The sequence below is a fragment of the Podarcis erhardii genome (genome assembly GCF_964252035.2).
Source record: "Podarcis erhardii genome assembly, chromosome: 3".
NCBI lineage: Eukaryota > Metazoa > Chordata > Lepidosauria > Squamata > Lacertidae > Podarcis > Podarcis erhardii.
In genome coordinates this window covers 57,246,128-57,265,540 of record NC_138507.1, presented here as the reverse complement: position 1 = coordinate 57,265,540, position 19,413 = coordinate 57,246,128, and the positions used below count along the sequence as shown (strand labels likewise).

Sequence of the window (19,413 nt, the reverse complement as noted above, 5' to 3'; positions counted from 1 at the left end):
CTAGCTTCAGATTCTGATAAAATATTTTGAGTCACTCTCACACACAGTGTTGATGAGAATAAAGTGGACCCAATTTGTGTTCCCTTTTGGAGTAAATATACCACATTCAAATAAAAACAAGAACTGAGAGTATCTGGATGAGTGACAATAAGTTCTTGATCTGTGAAATGAAAACACCAGTGATAAAGAATTGTTCCCATAACTGTTGTTATAGCATAGTGGCATAACCTAATGAAAGGATATTACACAAGTACCAGAAAAATGATTACTTATGAGTGCTCAGAAGGGTTAAATTGATGATCTGTACAGGACAATATTTATTATGTCTGTCAATCATTTCCTCTTGTCTTTTTATGCCCTTCAGCCTTAAAAAAAATCATTATTAAAATTTTACCTACAGCTTACTTAACTGATTTGTTCTCTCATCACATATAAACTACTTTCCTGGATTAAAAAAAAAAAATCAATTCAGCACTACCAGGAATATTGTTAAAAGATGCTTACATTCCACTATAATACACACACTGGCACATCTCCTCTTCTGAAAACATATGGCATTATGTGCATAAAGATCACTCTGGAGATTTACTGTAATTATGTCATGATGCGCTTATTGTTATGGATTCGACAGCCCTTCCTCCATTTCTACCTTCTTTGTTTGAGGACAGCTGCTCACTTCAAGCTGCCTGCCGCTGCCTCTTTCTAGCAGCAGAGGCAGAATGAAGGAATGCCTGCCTGAGAAGGCACAGTGAGTGACATGAGAGAAGGCAGACTCCAGTGCTACAGTGCAGACCAGATGAAAATCTAGTAACTAGCTGATGATAATTCACTGAAGCCTGCAGAACATTTTAAAAAATATATTTTTAAGACGAGTCCCAAGAGCCTATAACAAAAACGACGAAGGTTCTCATAGATGTTAGTCAAACTTACTCCTTTTGTAGAAATGAGACATGACCCTCATGCAAAGCCATCAGCAATCCCATGAATTTACTGCCATCCTGCCATATCATTCAGGGCCGTGCACTGCATTGATCAGCAACACACTGTGAGTTTATTCTCACCACCACCCATTGCGGTTATGGGTGTGCCGCAACTCATGGTACTGTTTTATCGTTACATGGTTCCATGCGATGATTGCTCCTAGGTGCCAGAGCAAATCACACCATGGATTCCCCCCCCCCCTTTCAGCAGCATATTCTGGTGACTGTAAGGTACAGCTCTCTGTTATTAATTAAATACTTAATATTTATACCCTGCCTTCAACCCCAAGGGCCTCAAGATGGCCTGGGAGGTAGATTAGGCTGAAAGAGTGACTTGCCTAAGTGACTTCGTTGCAGTATGGATATTTGATCTTGGTCTCTCTGTTCTTTGTCTAGCACTCTAATCACTACATTCAGAAATGGCTAACCTGTTACAGCAGAGGGGCAAGACTAGCTTCCTGGCAGCAATGGAACTGCCACTTCCTGGGAGAGGGTTGAGGAAGCAGGAAGGGGGATGTGGTGCAGTGCAAGATTGTTTCTGCTGTTGTGCCAATAGTGTCCCAACTTCTTCACCTAGTAAGCCGCAGAAATTCTTATATTATAAAATGCCCTGTGATCTTTGGATGAAGGGGGGTATAGAGATTTAATAATAACCCTGATGCTGGGAAGCTAGTGTTGCAGTTCCATCCCCCCAGGCTAGCCACTTCTGACTGAACCACTAAGTTATTATTTTTCTTACTTATCAGGGAGAGAGAAATCAAAATCATGCCCAAAGGGCACGACATACTCTATGCCCCATAAAGTTCGCATCCCAAGTAGTGCAACTGGAAGGAAGATCATGCAAGGAGACTTTCTCACCCACTCCTGCCTTTAGCTATATGTATCCTCTGAAAAAGCTCTCTGGACATTTGGAGGACTCTCTTGAGAAAAGGGGATACTGCTGGAGAAGAGGCAAGTTCTGCCTGTGCAAGGTATTTCTGTACCATTTGGGGCAATTTCCTTTCCCTCAGCAGCTTTCCTACCTAATCCTTCAGTATTGACCCCCCTGAGATCCCCCCCAGGGGAACTAGATTGGGAAAGACAGAATAAAAAAGCATGAGCTTCCTTGCCCCCATGCTACTTTTACTATCACACTAGCCCTGTGAAGCAGGTAGAGCTGAGAGACAGTGAAATGGCCCAAAGTTATCTAGTGAACTTCATGGCTGAGTTGGGATTTGAACCCTGGTTCAACATCCTATCTTTTATGTACACATATCTACAAAGGAGTGGCCCAAATTATTTGGTAAGAAGCCAAAAGAGAAAGTAAAGACTGTGCATCTTTTGTGGTTAATACTTCCACAAGGTATTTCATTATGTTAGAGGCTCCAACTTTGCAATTCTTATTCCCACTTATACTGCAGTCCTGAAACCATATAGTCAGGAGCTGATTATTTACTCTCACCATTACCAAAACGACTTATTGTGGAATGCCTTTGGGACTGCTCCATAGTAAGTGGTTTTCTAATTGCATCTTAAACTTCCATAATTTTTAATCCATTAGCTGCTATCCACAGAATCTGCACTTGGGCTTAATAAAGGCATCTCTCAGAGAAAGTAATATGACAACCATAATTATTTTTGCTCTCTACCATTCACTCTACCCCAAACCTGCCTCTATATAATACATGCAGCGTTTTCATTCATAAACACGCACAGCAAGGGAGAGCTTTGCACATTACACCGGAAGTATGCAAAATTGATATCCTAGTGATTTGTGCACCTACATTTGGAGACATTCATAGTAATGAGTGGATGGGGAACTAGCACATCTCAATAAGTGTGATTTCACTATTCATATATTTTCCAAGAAGCACAAAAAGCAGGTGCACTTGCACTATTATTATTATTATTATACTTTCCTTGAACTGTGTAAAGATGCCAGGTTCCTTCTCTGGTTGCTGGAGGTAATGGTAAGTACATGGGAAGCACAACTAAGTGAAGTGAAGCCCTCACTGAGTTTCTATAGGTGGGTGCAAGGCACCATTCTGTACTTTCCCAAGGGCCCTTGCAATATAAATGCCCTCCTTCCTAATACAGCCAATCCATCATCATGAAAGTCATTTGGCAAGTGCATTATAGTAATGATGAACTGCAAGATAAAATGATAACAGTCCAGGATTAGTCTCCCTGAGCCCAAGGCATGGAATTCATTGCGAAGCTGACAAAAGTGTTGAATTATTCCATATAGTTTCCATCAAACCCAATTTAAAATAAAAATTCTTTGTAAAAGATCAAGGGCAGGTTTTGTATATGAAATTCCCTTTAAAAAGGAAGGGCTTGTGGTAACTAGGTAAATCAGACCTGATAAACAATACATTAATGTGGCTAGGTAAAAAAGAAGCTTCTTTTTCAGTACTTCCACCCCTAATGAGGTGTTCCTTAATATTACTGTGAAGCAGACTCTCAGGAATATACCATGCTCTGAGGCAATGTCACAGCAGCCTAAAGCTGGTCACTTCTTTGCTAATAAGACATGACGGTGTTATTACATTATCATTGGGGGGTGGCTCAAATCCTTCTTCCCTTCTACTAATTTCACTCGTTCGTGACTTAAGGACTAGTGTTTCTATGGCACCTATCTGTATCAGTTAGAATCAATAGTTCTGCTTTTTTAAAAATAATAATAATAAAAGAATTGTATTGACCTAGCTAAGAGCTCCATCTTAATCAAATAAGGTTCTTTTTCTCCACCATGCCCAGTGAGCCCAAACTTGATTACAAAAGATCTTGGTTCATTTAACATGACAAATTATTGCCAGTCTGTTGATTCACAGAAAGCCTTGGTGGGTTCTCTTCAATACATTGTAAGAAAATTCTTCAAGATGAACGTTCACTTGTAAGCTGCAGATATGTAATATGTACATGTTCCTTATAAAAGTTGGCATGAAAGCCACTCATTTCAGCAGGATGTGAGCCAAGGATATATAGATAGCACCTGCTATTTGAAAGCCTCTTGCAGTGTTTGATTGACAGAAGTATAATGAAAATTTCTTCTAGCGAAAGAGAAATCTACAATTGTCACACCCACCCTGCCCCCACTCTCACCATCTGGATGCTAGAGGTCTTTGGCTGTTCTGAGAAGGGTTAACAGAAAGTAACCATACTGACATTCATCATAAACTTGATTTTAAGTGGTTCAGGCACTGGAGCTGAAGTTCTGACAAATCTGACTCTTTTCTCATTTGCATACAGCAAAATATTCAGAACAAAAGACACAATGCAATGAAATGGGAGCAATACCTAGTCAAACACGGTTGCAAAAACCAAACCAAACCTAGGCACTTTTCATAACTAAGAGCATGCCCTTCGTGGCTGGGACACTAAAGAGGGAAGGAAGCATGTTTGTCTTCCAGCCAGCCATATGTGGCTGTCTTCACTTCTACTTTAGTGCCTAATTCCAACCAGAGATTGGAGGAAAGGTCCCAAAGTTAGGGACTAATAAATCTGAGCCTTGGAACTTCTTGTTTAGACCTGAGAAAAAAGAATAGGATATCTCTCATTTTACTGGCAAGCTACATTTGACTTCAGGTCACATTTCTTCTTCTTTCCCCACTGGCTCTACAAAACCGAATTGGCTCCTTAGTTTGTGGGGGAAATTGTGCCCTTGCTTAAAACTGTAGCCATTGCTTTTTGTTCTGATCTGAACCAGTGCTCAGAAGTGCCAGCAGTGCTCAAAGTCCTAGAATCAAAGAGCTGGAAGGGACCTAGATCTAAATAGGATCCCACCACTACAAGGAAACACTGACCACTCCACCATTTAGCCTATAACGAATGGATCCATGTGACAATGCCCATAACATCTGCCACAATCAGTAAACAGCTGTTTGTTAAAGTACATTCAGTGTCACATTGCTTGCCCTGTTTTATTTGGCTGATCTGTCTTGCTGATCTTAGAGTTGCATAACCTGCATTTTAAAAACTACTTGTTTTGAAACTAGGATTCATAGAAACCACAAGGTTTTCTAGAAATTTCTCTGCAAGTGTGAACATAAGGTAATGATTCTGAACTGAGAATCTGTGTCCTTCTGAAGATATTACTTGGCTCCACTGCAGTCTGCCTTTGGGCCTGGTCATGGTGCTGGTTAATGCCTCACAGGGCTACAATTCCCAGCACCTTTAACACGCCACGCTTCCCAGAATTCCTGGGGTGAAGTCATGTGCTTCGAATGTGCCATAAGTGCACCTTAAATGCATAGTGTGGGTACGTTTGAGTGACTTTTCAGGAGGAAAAGTACAAAAGGTGGTGAAAAAGTGTATCTTCAGCACATAAACTATGCAGCCCACACTGCTGCAGCGCTTGCATTCAACCAGCACCACCCCAATGGCTGACCTCTTTGCAGCTGCTGCTTTTTGTTTGAAAACAGTCCTTCTAGTTATGGTAATGTCATCACAATAAGAGTTTGCTTGGTGGTAATATTCAAGGGCAAAAATGGCCCTGAGGTTGCAGATGCTTGATCCTTTTACAGTAACAATCTGAATTTTTGCAGGACTTTGGAGAAACATATTAGGCCCCCTTTGCACACCGAAACTACAAGGTCCTAAATACTCATCTCAGCCCTAAAATTAATTATGCTGTCCTGAAACGCAAGCACTTACTGTAAAGCTCTAGAATCGCTAACTTGATTACGGGATTTGTTTTTTAAACAGAAAGGAAAGTTACTAATGGTACCATGATAACTCTTGCAGTGTATTACGTTAGTTTCAGTGCAAGCAAAGAGAAATTGTGGTCAATACATAGCATGTTATATAGGAAGGCACTCAGCAGGATCAATATGGAAATGGCCAGCCTTTATATAAATTATTGTAGTTGGTTGTATTTAAGTTGTTAGTGATGATGTATTTACAGTATATGAAGGAAGGACTTTTGCTCATTTTTTTCTGTTATAGTACTGTTGAATTATGCTTAGTAGCATATGTAGCACATTTATTTACATTTGCATTTAGAGAAAAGGCAGCACCTGAAGGGCAGCTGATAAATAATTTTTCTTTGGTTCAGTTAGTGCAACTTAGGGCTGCTGTTCGCAAATAGAATCATGGAACTGGAAGGGACCACAAGGGTCTAACCTCTTGCATTGCAGGAATCTTTTCCCCAATGTGGGGCTCGAACTCATGACCTTGAGATTAAAAGTCTCATGCTCTACTGACTGAATTATCCCCTGTAGGGAGTGTGTGTACACACTGGATGCCTAGTATGACAGAGACCTGTAGCACGAAAAGGGAGTCAGTGGAGTTCAGTACACAAGTTACACATAAGATCCATCTGTCACAGCTACGGGTGGATCAGGAATTTGGTTTGGTTTGCATTTTCATGTGAACCTACCTTGTTCACGCTCCCTGAAACAATATACAAACAGAAATGCAGCCATCCTTCAAAATTCAAATTCTCTGAATTTTGTGATGCAGTTCTCAAACCAAACAATGTGTACAAAAATACACATATTAGGACAAGGTTTCCAACACAGTGCCCATGGGTGCCAGTGTGCCCAGGAGAATCTACTATGGCACCTGTGAAAGGTCTTAATAATTATCCTCTCCAAAATTCACACGAGTGCACGAGAGAATGTTTGCTCTTCCTGCTCAGTTCCTATTTGCAGTGGTCCAGTGTTTCCTACATTAAACACACACCTTTATAAATGCCCACATTTCATTGGATGGCAGGACCGGACACCAAGAACTGAACAGAGGTGCAAAGTGCTTTTCAACTGTGAGCAACAGTGGCGGCGGCTGATATAAATGCCCTCCCCCCCCACTGGTGGTGGGATGGAGTTGATGAGGGGCATATCTGCTCCATTTTGTGGTCCTGTTTCCTTTTCTGCCCTTTTAGATCTGGCAGCCACTTTGTGTTATGCCATGTCTCCAAGGCAGCCATGTGGCAAACTAAAATCAAGGCGGGAACAATGAGAGAAACTGGAATTGACAGATCCATCCATCCCTACACACAGCCACTTTATCCCTTTAGTCTGGTAGAACTGAATGGTAAACTGGAAATAATTCCCATAAAAATGATTTTTGTTTTCCTACGAAAGGATAACATTGAACCATATACAAAATATAGAAACACACACACACACACACACACACACACTGCCCTGTGATCCTCAGATGAAGGGCAGTAATTATTATTATTATTATTATTATTATTATTATTATTATTATTATTTCTGTGTAAAAACAGTTTGTAGGTGTGATTTTCTTCCTACTAGAGTCAATGATAAATCTGATTTATAACGACAATAGATTGTGCTTTGCAAATATTATGTGGCTTATCTTATTTTAACATAAAATAAATCACTTGAAGGATACAAAATTATATATGTTTGTGACCTATGCCCATCTGCCATATATTTGTATAATCCACCCAGCCAAAACACTACTGTTGCAGAGAGTGGTAGGAGAGTGGTAACCTAACAGTGGATGAAAATTCCTGCTGTTTGGTCCAGAAATTATTGATAAGAATGTGAAAAAATAGCATAAATCACACAACAGGCAAATAAACACAGACAAAGTGAGTAAATGTTTTAATCCTCCTCTACTTGCTCATCCTATGACTGCTGCATGCCATCGTAAGGATATAGATAGTAGTGTTAGGGAGGGAATTCAATCTGGTTTGCATTTGCAGACAAACCTACGTAATTTGCAGTTTAATAAACAGTATGCAAACCAAAACACAGGCATTCTTTGAAATGCACACTTCAAAAATAAAGATGTCTGCAAACATGACATGAAGGCTGGCAACATCAAGTGCTTACATATGACTGCAGTGCCTGGAGACAGACAGGTCATCAACACATAACAGTGACCAGAGGAGGAATGACCACGGGGGGGGGGGGGGCACAGAGAGAAGAAATGCACCACAACTGGATGCCTTCATCTGCTCCAGCTGCAACAAAACATGTCTCTCCTGCACCAAGTCTCTACAGTCACAGCAAGTGCTTTAACTTTCCAACAGCTTGACTTCACTCCCCAAAGGCACACTCCTTCATTGTCTCCCAAGACAGGTAGATGCCAACAAGAAAATGTCATACAATGATGGTTTTTTAAAATTTTTTTTGCTTTGTCTACTTTTTATAAGGCTATTGTTCAGGACTTGAAATGTGTAGTGAAGATATCTCAACTCAGATTATTTTATTTTGATGGAATTATATTTGTTAACTCAAGGGATTTGAAAATGAAATGGTGACTTTGAAACAAGTGGGCAAAATCAATAGCCATTAAGTGAATGAGGACATTTTAATGCATAGAGCAACATGAGTTAATATACTTTTATCACCAAACCAGCTCATACCTCAGACATTTGTTTTGGTCAAACAGAGGAGCCAAAGAAAGAAAGAAGAATCCATCATTTTGAACCAAGTGAAGTGTACCACGAAACCGAGAATTATTTGTGGTCATTCTAAATCAAAGAAAGTAACTAGGGGAAATTTGGTATATTAGAACTGAAGGACACATATGTGGATTACTTCATTTAGGTATCTCCTATCTGCAGAAACATAGATGATAGAAACACTAGTAAAGGTAAAGGGACCCCTGACCATTAGGTCCAGGACTCTGGGGTTGCGGCGCTCATCTCGCTTTATTGGCCGAGGGAGCTGGCGTACAGCTTCTGGGTCATGTGGCCAGCATGACTAAGCCGCTTCTGGCAAACCAGAGCAGCGCATGGAAACGCCATTTACCTTCCCGCTGGAGTGGTACCTATTTATCTACTTGCACTTTGACATGCTTTCAAACTGCTAGGTTGGCAGGAGCAGGAACCAAGCAACAGGAGCTCACCCCGTCGCGGGGATTTGAACCGCGACCTTCTGATTGGCAAGTCCTAGGCTCTGTGGTTTAACACACAGCGCCACATGCGTCCCATGATAGAAACACTAGATGCAAATAAAAAAGACTGCAGGAAGTCTTTCCAACACACTGATTCTACTCGGTCCACATATGAATAGCAAGGCAGAGACAAGCTCCTCATTGGATTCCAGTGTAACCCCTCCCTCAGTTGCTATTTGCCATCATTGTTGGGCACACAACTGCTATGCCATCCATGCTACATTATATACACATTTACTAGGCAACAAGTTCATGAACTCAAGTAAAACTGAATAAACCAACATAGGATTGCACAGATAGACCACAAAGCTTGGCAGGAGAGAGCTTCTCACATACTTGGCAGGTGTCAATTAACTGTCTAGTGGGTTGCATTCATTTTGGTGATAATTTTGTAGTAATACACAAATGTTGTGTGGAATGTGTACAAGGCACCCTCATGCTTGCATTCCACACCTATAATTTACAGTTATTCTGAAGTACACTGCTTAACTTTTCACCCTCAATTAATATTAGAATGTAGTGCCTGGAGACAGGAAGTAAGGTTGTGAATCCATAGCAGTGACCAGAGGACAAATGACCACTGGGAGGAGTGCAGAGAGAAGAAACGCCTTGGTGCATCCACAGCAGCGCAACCAGATGCCTTCATCTGCCCCAGCTGCAACAAAACATGTCTTTCCCATATCAGTCTCTACAGTAACAGCAGATGCTGTAACTTTCCAACAATTTTACTTCACCCCTAAAGGCACACTCCTCCATTGTCTCCTGAGACAGACGGATGCCAGCTAACCAGTAATCCTTTAAGAATGAGATTCATACTGAAAACAGATGCTCAAAGCTTAATGATTGCTTAAACCATGCCTATCTAGCTATATAGTTACATGTACTCTGTTGGGATATACTACACAAAAGGGTGCTGAAAGAGGAGATAATTGGATACTTACTGCAAGAAAGATCTGTAGGGAACTGTGAGCCACTTCTATATATTGGTATTCAAGAACACAACCTGAGACAGTGATGTAGCGATGGTCCTCCGGTGCCCAGTCTGGGGCTGGGGTCACAGATGTCACTGTGCAGCCCGGCCCATTCTCCATCCACCAAGAACGGTGCATTGAGATATTAAAGGTCAGTATAAGATCTGTTTCCTGTCAAGAGGATAAAAGAAGAAGTAGTAGTATTATGGATCAAGGTCCAATTTTCTGTTATCATTAGAAAGAACAGGCATCTACATAGATCCATTAAGAAGAAGCATGAGAGTTGAATGAAGTACAGTGGTACCTCAGGTTAAGTACTTAATTTGTTCCGGAGGTCCGTTCTTAACCTGAAACTGTTCTTAACCTGAAGTACCACTTTAGCTAATGGGGCCTCCTGCTGCCGCCGTGCCGCCGGAGCACGATTTCTGTTCTCATCCTGAAGCAAAGTTCTTAACCCGAGGTACTATTTCTGGGTTAGTGGAGTCTGTAACCTGAATCGTATGTAACCTGAAGCATATGTAACCCGAGGTACCACTGTATGGGGTTCAAAGTCTCATTCACTCATGACCCGCAAATAAAAATTGAATCTGAATTTGGAATTTGAATCGTTTCCATTCCATTTATGTTCCAAAGAGGATGTCACATTTATAAATGTGTCCACTGGCAGGTGTGCCTCTGAATGTCAGTTTCTGAGAATTACAAGAGGGGAGAGTGCTGTTGTGCTCATGTCCTGCTTGTAGGCATCTCATAGGCATCTCTTTGGCCACTGTGAGAACATGAAGCTGGACTAGGTGCGTTTTTGGCTTGATCCAACAGGGTTCTTCTTATGTCCTTAAAATGTATGTATAATACATGTGACATTGTAATCACACCAAGCTCTTGTCTTTTCCCCTTCTGCTTCCAAAGAAATGTTTATACACAGCTCCGTTTTATTATTTTCCTAACCCTTCACAAGGCAACACTTATTGCCGAAAGCTATTTCCCAAGGCACCGTGGCTGTCTCATGTATTTTCAGTGAAAAGAAAGTCTGCCACCAGCTGGCACATTCAGTAGAAAGGAATATCCAGAGAAAGAGAACCAGCACATGTGCTCAGTCATGCAGAGGATAGGCAAAGCCTCACATCACAAATGCCCTCTCTGAACCCAATCAATCCCACATATCATGCAGACAATCCCACTATTTTTATCATTAACATTTTGCAAATCAAGTTAAGATTTTTTTTTTTTGGGGGGGGGAGCACTGATCAAGGGAACTTCAATGCAGCAGAAGGCAGCATCTCTGCTGCTGCTCTTCACAGCCCCAAGAGATCACTGCTGTCTCCTCAGATTCCACTGATCACTGAAACCAGCTTTCATTCCCTGCAACACTCAACAAGCAATTGATGCTGTCAATTCTAACAGTGCAGATCGCTTCTAGGTAGTACAAGTATGCTGAGGGCACAGCTTAGGCTCAACTTATTAGTAACTAAATAAAACAACTGGTACTAAAGCACAAAAACCAGTGGATTAATTTATTATTGTTCGCATCTATTATTTTGGAGCATCAAAATTCAAGATGAAACACCACTATTACAACTGTGCTGTGTATACGTACCACTGTTGTACACACTATTAATATAGGTGTTGCTTAAAACACAGCTGTGCATACCACAGGCTGAATGAATATTGAGTGGACTCTAAAAATGTCTGCAATAATAGCAAGGGACCTCTCCCACCCTGCCTTGAGTAGTTGCCGTATGTTTTCTGTTTAACATCTGTGTTTCAAAGACTGCCAGGGAAACAGCTGCCCTGAAGCTGTAGAACTTAACAGGAAGTGTTGATACACATTTGGCATGTCAATATTGTATTCTTACTAGCATTCATGTTGAGGATGAATTTATAATCCCAGTTCAACAAACAGTTGCTTCCTCTTCAGGACACAGAGCTACATCTGTGCAAGTTTTATTTATTGCCTATGAATATAGTCAATCTTTTGTAAATCCTGATGATATTTGAAAGCCCTGCTAATGAAAATGACTGTATTAAAGTATATTTAGCATTCTGTCCAAGTGAGAAACAGGAGTGGGGGTGATATACAAAAATGTGTCTTGCTTGGCATTCTTAAGGTGGCAAAAGATGATTCTAAATGGGTTAGGTATGGGTTTATTTCAATGGAAAGGCATAAGCTGGAGTCTTAGAAACAGGGTTTGCTTAGACAACTTCACAAGTGGCCTGCCTGTGAGAATGTAACATATTTTTTTTAAAGAAAGAATTTATCTAGGCATGCCTCCTCTCATGAATTCTAGCCTAGAAACTATAATTTTAAACACCTGTGATCAGATTCCCCACCCACCCTCGGGAAGTAGACATGGTCAAATCCGTCAGTTTTGGTTTTTCTCGGTTTCCAGTCTCTGGTTCTGTTTTCCACATTTCCTCATCAGTTTGTGATTTTTTAAAAAGTCTACAGGAAAACAAACCAGCATTTTAGTGCAAACTTATCTTAATAGCTACATTTTGTCTGCATTTTTTGCCTACTACACAAGTTTTGCTAATCAGTTTCCCCACGTATAATGCATTATGCTATTTTCACGAACAGAAGCATGTACACTTTACCGAAGTATATGATTCTTAAAAATAAGTTACTTGGCTGGAGAAATGCTTTGCAACAGCTGGAAAAGTGTGCCTTTCAATGGATGGCTCTGTTTTGGTTCATGTGTTGTTTTGGAAGGTTCAAATTAGGTAGGCTAGCCTTTCAGTGCAACCTGAACTGAATTTCTTCCCCAGCCCAGTTGAAAAGCAATCCATATAGAAATAGTGCCCTTGATTTTCCGGAAGAGATACTGGTAGAGCAGCATAGGGTGTTTGCCAATCATTCTATAGAAAAATCATCCTGCAGAGATGACTGCTGGTTACACACACACACACACACACACCCCTCAGGCTCAAACAAAGTCACAACCAAGAAGAATCACATATTAGATGAGACAAGTTCATGTCAGATGAACAGTTGATGTTGGAACAGTTGAAACTAGATAGTAACTCTTCAGAAATCTTTGATAGTGTCAACAGGCAAGTGGGTAAGTTGATCCAGTAAACACTGTATTTCCCTCACACTATTAAGTCCCTCACCAAAACAATTCGTTCCTACCCTTAGTGATTCCAACTTGTATCAAACACAAAAATGCAAGTCTAGTAGAGCTGAACTGAACTGTTTGCCGAGTTTCAAGATGGAATTTGCTTAGTCAATGATGGGAAGCAGTTTTGAACAGCTAAGCAAATATTAAGAAAATGGAACTGTTTCTCCGATTTTTGTAAGAGTCATTCACAAAAGCACTGGAAAAAAAGCCACAAAAGCTTATTTTTAAAGTTCCAAGTACTGTGCTGCTTCTAATTTTGCCCACAATTCAGGAAAGCTCGTGGATCTTTGGAGTAAGGGAACTGTACAATTCCTGAGTATGTCTGGCCAAACCTGATGAAGTTCCCTGACCTAAATGAAAACACCCTTTATATTGATTGCGATATTGTTGTTAGGGCTGGGGGCAGCGGCTATTCAGCATATATGCTGGGGAGAGAAGGCGGTACAGGGAGTATAAAAAAGGATTTTGCTTAAATTCCTTAGAACTATGCTTCCTTAGACTTGGTCTGATAGCCTAAGAGATTGTACAACTGCCCTGTGAGCTAGTTCAAGGACAGCACAATTCTTAAAAACGGTATTGAGGAGTTTTTGTACATTTCCTTCTAGTGTCCACAAATTAAATAAAAACTAGATTTAATTTCTGGGAACTGCTGAAAACACCCTGGAAAACAGATGTGCTTCTCAACAATAAAAGCAAACATGAAACTAAGAAAACTACATCAACTCAGCTCTAATTTTCTGCCATGATATGTCATCTCATTTCGCTCTACATGCCACAATAAATTTAACAACGTGAATTCTGCTCTTTCATTCAAGACTAGATTAACCATTGGGCAATTGAATACTAGCTGAGCCCGACTAGGGCATGAATCGACATGTTGCTATGAGGAACATCTCTTAGTGGAGAGAATATCTCTTGATATGTTGCATTGAACTCCCTTAAAATCTCTAGCAGCATGGAACATGGCAGCTGGTCCCTTACCATATGAAAGGAGAACAGCTTTCATACTCTACTTAAAATGAAAATGTAAAATGCCAGTTAACTGCCTAGCATATGGAATTGCACCACCACATTTCCTACATTGAAACATAGGGGCAGGGGGCATTTTTCAACATGAGGGCTGCATTTCTTTCTAGGTAACCTTCTGAGGCCAGTATCCCAGTGGCGGACAGGACCAGAAGCAACAAGTCACCTTTTGCCATGAACTTGCAGGACAATGGAGAAGAGGAAGAGGAACCTGGTGAGGGGTTTAGCTGGGACTGGAACACTGGGCAAGCAGGGGATGGTGAAGGAAGTTCTCATGGGGTGACAGAGGATGACAAGGCAATGAGGGTCAGTGCACAGGATCCAGAGCCGCAGGACCTAGAGCCAGAGAGGCCCCTGTCTCCACAAACACAGCGGGCTCTGAGGCATAGGGAGCAGCAGGACGGGTGCTCTAGGAGGCTGAAGCAAGGCAAGGGACCACAGCCCAGGTCCTAGCTAGCCAGGTGGGGTTCGCTAGCTCTGGGAGGAATTGTGTGATTCCTCAGCTGGAGCAGACTTGGAACAGGTGAGGGTCAAACCCAGATGTCTGCTCAACTGCCCGTGTTGATGGATTTTGACTTGGATGTTCATGGATTTCTACAGAAACTGTCCTTTGGGTTTGACTCTGGGTTGTATCTTGACTGTTGGACTTCAGACCTGGCTTCTTGGATTGACCCTGGACTGTGTCTTTGGACTTTGCTTGTGTGGATTGAATCTCAGATTTTGGACTTGGCATACTGACTAGCTGCCAGGTAGGCCAGGGGTTAAGGACACCTTTGTGCAGTAGGCTTGTTTGTATTTTTTAGTATTAGTATTATTAAATCAGTTCCTATGAAACATTTGAAGTGATTTCAAAATACTATAAAGCAGCAAGCGAAAAGTATTTTCTAGCCCAGAAATAACACTCAAGGAGTGTTCAAAGCAGGGCCAGTGTGGGCTGTGGCCTGGTCCAGGGATCCAGAGTGATGGCTTTGGCCCCTGGGCCATGCTATGACAAGTGTCTGCTAGAAGGGAGTGGCAGAACACAGCTCTTGCTACTGCACATATCTTTAGAAATAGACACAAGAAAGTGGTTGCTGTGTGATAGCTAGGAAAAAGGTGATGTGCCCTAGAATACAGTTCAATATAAGGTTCACCCACAGCCTGTTTACTCCAACTCATCTCTGATTTGGTGCACTTTCAAAGGCCTTCGTTTTGTTATAAGCAATGTGGTTAGCCAACAGAAGAGCGGAGAAGGATAAAATACAAATAAATAAATCTACAGTTAGTTGTTAAGTGAATTTAAAATTAAAAAGTGTGTGCAGTGGTTGCTTGGCTCCCTGCACTTGACATTTGCTTCAGTTAATATGTGAAATATCTTAACAACAGCCAAGATGGCAAATTGCTTTGTGGCAAGGCTCCATTTCATCAATATTTTATAAAGAGTTAATAAATAATTGAAAGAGGTTACAACTGTATTAAAGATAAAAATGTGCACTATAGAATACTCAAGCATGTGAGTTCTCCAACTCTGACTTAAAGTGCATTCTGGGTGGGCAAGAAGCAAGTGTACAAAAAAGAAGAGTCCCAGGAAACCTCCATAAAAATAGGTTAGTGGGTTTACTGGCCACTGAAACATCCACTATGGCAAGAGGCCAGGGAGAAAACCAGTGCAGGAGTATAGCCCATGGTGAGAACAGTGGGACTTCAGCACATTATTTTCATCCTATTTCAAGGTTGAAACTACGTTAATCTAAAGGAGAGGGATCGTATGCTTCACAGTGAGTCACAGCATATACCTTTCTAGGAAAATCTTACCAGCTTCAGAATGGCAGTTAGGTGAAACAAAGTCATTATATGCCGGCCATGATTGAGAGCGAACTTTGCAAGCACACTATTCAAATTTTGTATTTACTGATGTATAAATGGAAAGATTCTAGGCACTGCCTGCCCAGCAGTCAAGTCTCTAAGACCTTTATTTTTAGTTGATGCGATAAAGCTGATCTGCAAATACTCTCTCATGGCACTCACTTCAATTATTAACACACAATTTATTAGTTATGTTACTATAAATGCCTTAGAGCTGAGGTTTTTCCACTGAGAGAAGAGGGACTTGATTCCTGACTTCTGGTTTCAAAACTGCACATACCTTGACATTCTTTGTGCCAAGACCTGTTGGCAAGTATTTGATCTCTCCTTCCATACAGGAGTGTCATTTCTATTGAAACTGAACCAGCACCCCAACATATTGCAGAGTAGCAAGGATTTACTTCATGGGACTGGAAGGGATTTGTTGATCTGGTTCCTGCTTTCAGTTACTGTGGGGCTGAAGGCTGGGACCCAGGTGACATTAGGGCCTTGACTTCAATGGCCCACAAAAGAGAAGAAACCAGTTTCCCTAAGGGAAAACAGGGAGTGGTGGGAATAAAACCCCATCTTCATGGCAGTTTAATAGGAGAACCTTAGAGTTAGCAAGGTTGTGAGGCAATTGAGATTTTTTTCAGGGCGTCAGGGAACTTCTTTCTCCTTGTTGGTGCTTGTTAAGAGGGGCAGGGGCTTCACACTGCTGCCCTCAATGTACTTTAGGATGGGCTGCAGGTTATTAAGAGTGTAGCAGGAGGCGTTTCGATCCAGACAGCCTTCCTCAGCTCCAGCCTCCTGCTTGAAATACAGAGGCTGTTGCTACTTTGGTCCCAAAGGAGGTCAGGTTTTCCCTTTCTTTAGGTCTTCAGAAAAGCAATGACGAACCTAGACAGCATCCTAAAAAGCAGAGACATCACCTTGCCAACAAAGGTCCGTATAGTTAAAGCCATGGTTTTCCCAGTAGTGATGTATGGAAGTGAGAGCTGGACCATAAAGAAGGCTGATCGCCGAAGAATTGATGCTTTTGAATTATGGTGCTGGAGGAAATTCTTGAGAGTCCCATGGACTGCAACAAGATCAAACGTATCCATTCTTAAGGAAATCAGCCCTGAGTGCTCCCTAGAAGGGGAAGGCCAGATCATGAAGCTGAGGCTCCAATACTTTGGCCACCTCAAGAGAAGAGAAGACTCCCTGGAAAAGACCCTGATGCTGGGAAAGATGGAGGGCACAAGGAGAAGGGGACGACAGAGGATGAGGTGGTTGGATGGTGTTCTTGAAGCTACCAGCATGAGTCTGACCAAACTGTGGGAGGCAGTGGAAGACAGGAGAGCCTGGCGTGCTCTGGTCCATGGGGTCACAAAGAGTCAGACATGACTAAACGACTAAACAACAACAGGTCTTCAGAGTTGAACTATGAAACCTGTAAGAGCAAAGCCTTGGTTTATTTGAGGTGGGTGCTCCACTTGATGCTCCCATCCCCTCTGAACCATCTGAATGCCTATAGCCAGTTCTGTCTCCACTGTAACCACACTAAGCCAGAATAGCATGGCACTGTGAGTTGTTGTGGGGTCTTCTATCTGGATAGGTGGAGTTTTAGGTATTGGCATTCCTAAATACTGTGCATGTTGCAGAAGTAGTAATCAATTAAGTGGATTTTTTTTAAAGAAGATGCTCTCTGTCTCTACCCATGACTTGCAATTATAAACAGAAACTTTGCAAGCCCATCCACCCGCTCTTCCAAAAAACCCTCGATCTGTGATTCTTCCTATCCTCTGGGCATTATCCAAACAGTCTGGAGAAATATTGCAATTACTGTAGAAAATAAAAGGTCAATGGAGGCTTCAAAATGCAGCACCAAAAAGCTAACATTGCGAACATGTCACAATCATCCTCTGTGCTGCTGCTGAAGAATGGCAAAAGCCACCTAAATATTTATGGCCATTTAAGAAAATAATAATAATCTTGAGCTTCTACCTGGATGTGATAAATTCAAGGGCAGAGACAAAGAATGTAACTATTTAAATTTTTAATGTGTCATTAAAATTAAAAGGACACATTCAAATGTGCCACGTTTCCTAGCATAGGTCTGGATGCTGTTTATTTTCATTTGTGCGATTGGAGAAAATGTAGATTCTAAACATTCAGAAAAGCAGATGTTTGGATAAACACTTTTGTTACAGGGTTCGGTATTGTTGAACCCACATAACTGGCCTTGATCCATAAATCTTCATTTGTGCATAGCCTGCTGGCAGCTTTGGCCGTGAAAAAAATAGAAGGAGGAAGACGTGGCCTGGAATGAACATGTGAACTGGCTTCAGTCCTTTATGGTCCCCATTTTTTCTTCTTTATTAGGATCAATGCGATTTGCCAATGTGTTTTAAATTCACAAACCAAGAATGCATACAGACAATCTCTTAAAAGTTAAGGCATAAGCGCCCAGGATCTTTTTAAGAACATGAGAAATATATTGGTGAATACATCAAGGCCCACCTAATATTTTAGTATTCTTTGCATGTATACCAGCAGGCCATAGGGGCTCCACCAGGGGACCGCAATTGATGTGCTATTCACCTCTTCTCCTACACAACTGAAATCTAATCATCACTGTATGATATAAACTCTAGCTCTGTTGAAGGTCCATTAATTTAAACAATTCTGAACACATGACTCTGAGACTGAGGTCTTTCAAGGTTACAAACCCTTTGTTCAATCCAGTGATAAGTCTTATCAGTGACTACTAGCCATGATATGCTGTCTCCATGGTCAGAGGCAGTATGCTTCTGAATGCCAGTTGCTGGAAACCAGAGGAAATGAGAGTGCTCTTGTGCTCAGAAGAATTCCAACAGGCATCTGGTTGGCCACCGTTGGAACAGGATGCTGGACTAGATGAGCTATCGGCTGGTCTAACAGGCTGTATGTTATTATGATTTATTACTGCCACAGATGGCCAATTTTCAAATGTGCAGACCTATGAACTTCAATGGAGGATGTTGATGCAAAGGAGTAGTCAATGTGCAAAAGTACTCCACTGTAGACTCAGGGCTCTGCATTAGAGAAAAGATAGTCCTGGTCGGCACTGTAATCCCAGCAAGAACTTGACAGGACTTTCCAGCCCAACTACAATTCTGAGGCCCTGCTGGCAAGCACTCAGAAGTCTCTTGATATGTCCTGATGTTTAAAGTCTCACTGAAAACAGTAGATCTTTGACCTTCCCACAGTCCGTCACTACTCTGCAAATTTCTTGGTGTGATTCACACATGCATGTTAATCACTCAAGGCGTTCTACAGCCATTAGAGACTGGAATCTACTGGGAATTTGCTATATTCTTTGAAGACTCTATCACCACAGACAGATTTTTCATATTACCTCCCATAGCCATAAGCCAAGGCCTTTTCAGTGGATCAAGTTCACACATTCTGCTTCCATTGGGTCAAGAGTACAGTTATCAAATATAGATAAATCAAGCAACATAGCACAAACATGAATGATGCAGAACCATGGATTCATTGCTTAGTTCTGCTAGTTGTTATAAAACAGAGACATGCCCCCCCAAATCTGGCAGTACTGGGAAATACAGAAGGCTGCCAAGTACATCCAGTCATCCTGTGATGTGAGAAGAAATT

At 41.5% G+C, this 19,413-nt stretch overlaps 1 protein-coding gene across 5 annotated transcripts in view; it reads right to left on the bottom strand.

Annotated features, from left to right (window-relative positions):
* The window catches only part of NKAIN2 (sodium/potassium transporting ATPase interacting 2), a gene marked incomplete at its 3' end in the record, with an annotated part of 484,396 nt that overhangs the window by 96,285 nt on the left and 368,698 nt on the right, over positions 1 to 19,413 (bottom strand). For all 5 annotated transcript variants that reach the window (XR_014155047.1, XR_014155048.1, XR_014155049.1 and 2 more), the window contains one exon: positions 9,779 to 9,979. Coding sequence is in view for 2 of the 5 variants with exons in the window: in XM_081856260.1 (XP_081712386.1) it covers positions 9,779 to 9,979 (201 nt within the window). The remainder of the gene's footprint in view (positions 1 to 9,778; positions 9,980 to 19,413) is intronic.